At 36.2% G+C, this 4,926-nt stretch overlaps 1 protein-coding gene across 1 annotated transcript; it reads left to right on the forward strand.

Annotated features, from left to right (window-relative positions):
- The first annotated feature begins 1,121 nt into the window (after positions 1 to 1,121).
- Positions 1,122 to 2,572, forward strand: LOC112509926 (chalcone synthase). The gene is made up of 2 exons (XM_025115139.1): positions 1,122 to 1,308; positions 1,456 to 2,572. The coding sequence occupies exons 1-2, from the start codon at positions 1,122 to 1,124 to the stop codon at positions 2,469 to 2,471; spliced, it is 1,203 nt and encodes a 400-aa protein (XP_024970907.1). The 3' UTR covers positions 2,472 to 2,572.
- The last annotated feature ends 2,354 nt before the right edge of the window (positions 2,573 to 4,926 follow it).

Genomic DNA, 4,926 nt, shown 5'->3' on the forward strand with positions numbered 1-4,926 from the left:
GATGGGGAAGAAAGGAGAAGGTAGAACTCCCGTCGCCGATTGATGAAGGAGAAGGTAGGGTGCGATGGAGGGAGACTGCATATGGAGGAGCGATAGGGAAGAAGCGCACGATTGAGTGAGGGTAGATTTGTAAAAAAAACCTTGTTCCACTTAGTTCCAGGGGTAAATGGTGAACATCCGTGTCCCACTCATGTCCAGGTTAGTTCCACTTAGTTCTATTTAGTTCCACTTAAAAACACACTAAACATGGGACAAGTGTGTCCTGTCCTGTCATGTCCCACCATGTTCCACGTACCAAACGCACCCTAATAGTGCCAATCCTAACAAAAAGTCTAACAAATGATAAAAACATAAATGAAGAAAATCCATTTCAAAATCTGAATCTAGAAAAAAATCAAACATGTGAATGAAATCCATTACTCACTAACCCTATCAAAAATTGGAATTGACTTGTGAAATCGAACAGATGAAAGTGGCTGCAAATGGAAATCGAACCTGATGAAGATGAAGGATTCAAATGAAGGCTACAAATGGGTATCGAACAGTGATGAACCATGAGGTAGGCTTCCAGATGTTTATACAGATCGAAGAAGAAAGTGAACATTGAGAAGATGTGTTTCTCTACTTGATTGATCTGCAATGGTTTTTTTTAGTGTTGATTAGATGCTCTCCTGATTTGATCTGCCATTTTCTTAAGGGTGAAGATTTTTTGTTCAAAGTAAAAAGAAGATGATGCTAAAGTATTATAATTAGATAAACATCAAAACAGACCCCAAAAACTTTTAAAAACCATGTCACAAATTACACATTGGACCATCCTGCCCTTTTTATGTTTATCATTGCATATAAAGTCTAGGCCAACTTGGTCTTCTAACAAAAAATCAAGACTCACTTTCGTAAACGTTGCTAAATACATATATACATAACGTGGCATCCATTACCATCACGAACACCACGTACCCTCTCCATATATCGAAATTCATATGTACGTTAGTGTTTACAAATCTAACCTACCACCATTTCACTCTATATATAATCACCACTCAACCAACTGTTCCTCACTATCACTGCAGTTCTGCTTTCTAAATATATACTTTGATATTAAGACCAATTAACCACCAATGGCTTCCTCCATTGATATTGCGGAGATCAGAAAAGCACAACGGGCACAAGGTCCGGCCACCATTCTTGCCATCGGCACTGCAACTCCTTCCAACTGTATCTATCAAGCAGATTATCCGGATTACTATTTTCGGATCACCAACAGCGAACACATGGTTGATCTTAAAGAGAAATTCAAGCGCATGTGTATGTGTTCAAATTTACTCACTCTTGCCTACTATATATACGTACCTCATAAATTACATACTAACATATTTATCATTTTAATTTGAGGTGTTACCTTCGATTAGATTTGCAGGGTCTTGTTTATACTTACATGCATGAAATTTGCAGGTGACAAGTCCATGATAAGAAAGCGATACATGCACATCACGGAGGAGTTTCTGAAAGACAACCCAAACATGTGCGAGTACATGGCTCCATCCCTGGACGCTCGCCAGGATGTGGTGGTCGTTGAAGTCCCCAAGCTTGGCAAAGAAGCCGCCACAAAAGCCATCAAAGAATGGGGCAACGCCAAATCCAAGATCACTCATCTCATCGTCTGCACCACCTCCGGTGTCGACATGCCTGGTGCCGACTATCAGATCACCAAGCTCCTCGGCCTCCGCCCCTCTGTCAAACGTTTCATGATGTACCAACAAGGGTGTTTCGCCGGAGGCACGGTTCTACGTCTCGCCAAGGACATCGCGGAGAACAACAAGGGTTCTCGCGTYCTTGTGGTTTGCTCTGAGATTACAGCGGTCACCTTTCGTGGCCCTAACGACACCCACCTTGATTCCCTCGTGGGTCAAGCTTTGTTTGGTGACGGAGCTGCGGCGGTCATCGTGGGTGCGGACCCTGACTTGACGACGGAGCGGCCGTTGTTCGAAATGGTCTCCGCTGCTCAGACCATCTTGCCGGACTCCGAGGGTGCCATTGACGGACACTTGAGAGAGGTRGGGCTAACGTTTCATCTTCTCAAAGATGTTCCAGGGTTGATCTCGAAGAACATAGAGAAGGCACTGACACAGGCATTTTCTCCATTGGGTATAACCGACTGGAACTCCATCTTYTGGATCGCCCACCCTGGTGGTCCGGCGATATTGGACCAGGTGGAGCAAAAACTCGGTCTCAAGGAGGAGAARATGAGAGCAACCAGACATGTGCTGAGCGAGTACGGCAACATGTCCAGTGCCTGCGTGTTGTTCATCATTGACGAGATGAGGAAGAAGTCRGCGGAGGAGGGTGCCACCACCACCGGCGAAGGTCTGGATTGGGGTGTTTTGTTTGGATTCGGTCCTGGTTTGACAGTGGAGACGGTGGTCCTTCACAGCCTGCCAACCACCATGCCAATTGTCACCCAAAATTGATCATAAGCGTCTTAATTATGATCCCTTATCATTGGATTAAATAATGGCGAATTAGGGTTTTATATATTTATTTAATATGTGTGCTATTTTACGTTTTACACGGATTATAGGATGTTGTAATTTTCCTATTGAATCCCATGATTTGTTTGTTATATATATTTATTATTAATTACTTAAAAAGTTCTTCATATTTATCTATACAATAAAATCAGGTTTATAACTTATACTATTTATGTGTCTAAATAGATTATCGTATATAATTTAAGTTTATAGGACCAAATAATAAAATATTATATTTAAAATGTTGTCATTAGTTTACGGGATGTTTTGAAGCATCGTAACAAATGTTTAGAACTTTTTATATTAAGTGTTAGTATAAAACTATTTTATATGATACTTTTGAGAAATATCTTATAAATCAATCTTTTTATAGATCATTTGTATTATATGACACTTGTATAAAATAACTAATATGACATTTTATTTTAAACATGATCTAAAAAAACTTGTTATCGACAACTAAAAACGTCTTATAAACTCATTGTAACATTTTTAGATATGAGATTTTATTTTTTGATCTTATAAATTGAAGTCGTATAAGCACTTTAATAAGACATTTGAACATTTTTATTGCCTTATATCCCTATACAAGTATATGTGGAGCTCACCATGTCTAGAAACACATGCTAACATTTATTTGTTGACATTATTACAATAGTCACAGGTTGGTTGTTCGTCGTTAGCTAGTTTAACTTAAATGCGTTTGGAAGCCCTTGGCCAAACGAGTATTTCATAGAGAACGTACAAGAAGTTCCATTAATCGCCGACTTTTAATTCTCTGAAACAACTTGATTAGTTTAGCAGATCTTCTTAGGAAGTCTCAATGACCATACATTTAACCTATCCAATTTTTAAAGTGTTATGGTTGAAGGCCTAATAGCTTTTAATTTTTTTTTTACTGATATTATTTATGTTCTATCGCAAGTTGACAAAAGTAGTTCTTAGAATTTAAAGAAAATAAGTTGTATAACTCATAGGTTTTAAAAAATGCTTGCAAAGTGATTGGTTTCTACTCGTAGTTCCTCTCTTGTTAGTGTACTCGTGCTAGAATACTCGTAATCATTTGCTAAAGTCTTATACTGTAATAATTATGAGAACTATTATCATACGATATTATTTCACAAGAATTTTTTCATCTTGTTAAAGCTAGAATTTAATATATTAATTAACATATATTTGTTTAAGCACATCGTTTTTGTTTATATGTATTCGGTTCACAATGATAAACTCTTTATTTATATTTTTTATTTCACATACAAATAAAAAAATATTCATATTAAAAAACAAACACATTCTGAAATATATGTGTTAATCATACATCAAATCTAAGCCGTGGATAAAAAAATGTGAAATCGCATATGATACATTGATTGTCAAGATTATCACAATTTTATTGTTTTTTTCTTAACTGAAAGTCTCATATATATGTACATCTTTGAGATTAATTGATTTCACCTCTTAACAAAACCACTGTATATTCAAGTTAGGGTCATGATGTATGCCATTAATTAATGTTTGCTTTAGTTTGACTACACAAGCTAGTAGATGAATTAGATACAAGTGGATGTATGATCCTTTCATTTAATTCTCCTTATTTTAGTATCATTTTTCTTTATTAATGAAAGAAACATGATTTTTAATTAAAAATATCAAGTTAAAAAAAAAAAAACTTGGTATTCTACATAAAACTCATATTTACAATTTACTGAATAAGTTATGAGTTTTATTAAATTTATTAAGCTGTTAACAAACATATCTTTAATGAACTCATGGTATATATGTACATAGAGAGATGTTTTTTTTCCTTTTTTTAATTAAATTAAACATCTTATGAAAAGATATTTGATACAAATTGTAATATCTTGAAAATCAAAGAAGGACCAAAGTGAAAGAAATGTTAAAAACAGGGGTTGAGAGTGTAAAATATTATATCTTGGTAGGTGTTGAAGTTGGTATCATATGCGGCTCAGAATCGACACAAAAGAAGCTCATAATTCACCTAGTGATGTATAAAGACACACATCCCTCAAATGTCATCACATACAAACCCCACAAAAAAAAATTCATAAAAACCCCTACATATTAATTAAAATTAGAAAATTAAAGTGGTTTATATTAGAATTGACGATAAATTAAAACATGTTTTTTTTGTCAGATTTTGAATTAATTAAATGGGTTATGGTCTTAATTTTATGAGTTTTAAGGCAATTGATGTAAAGATCGAAGAGCCAACAAGGGCTAAAAAGCCACCAGGGTGTTTCGCTGGAGGCACGGTTCTACGTCTCGCCAAGGACATCGCGGAGAACAACAAGGGTTCTCGCGTCCTTGTGGTTTGCTCTGAGATTACAGCGGTCACCTTTCGTGGCCCTAACGACACCCACCTTGATTCCCTCGT

The sequence above is a fragment of the Cynara cardunculus genome, assembly GCF_001531365.2.
Source record: "Cynara cardunculus var. scolymus isolate 2C chromosome LG 1, CcrdV1, whole genome shotgun sequence".
Taxonomy (NCBI): domain Eukaryota; kingdom Viridiplantae; phylum Streptophyta; class Magnoliopsida; order Asterales; family Asteraceae; genus Cynara; species Cynara cardunculus.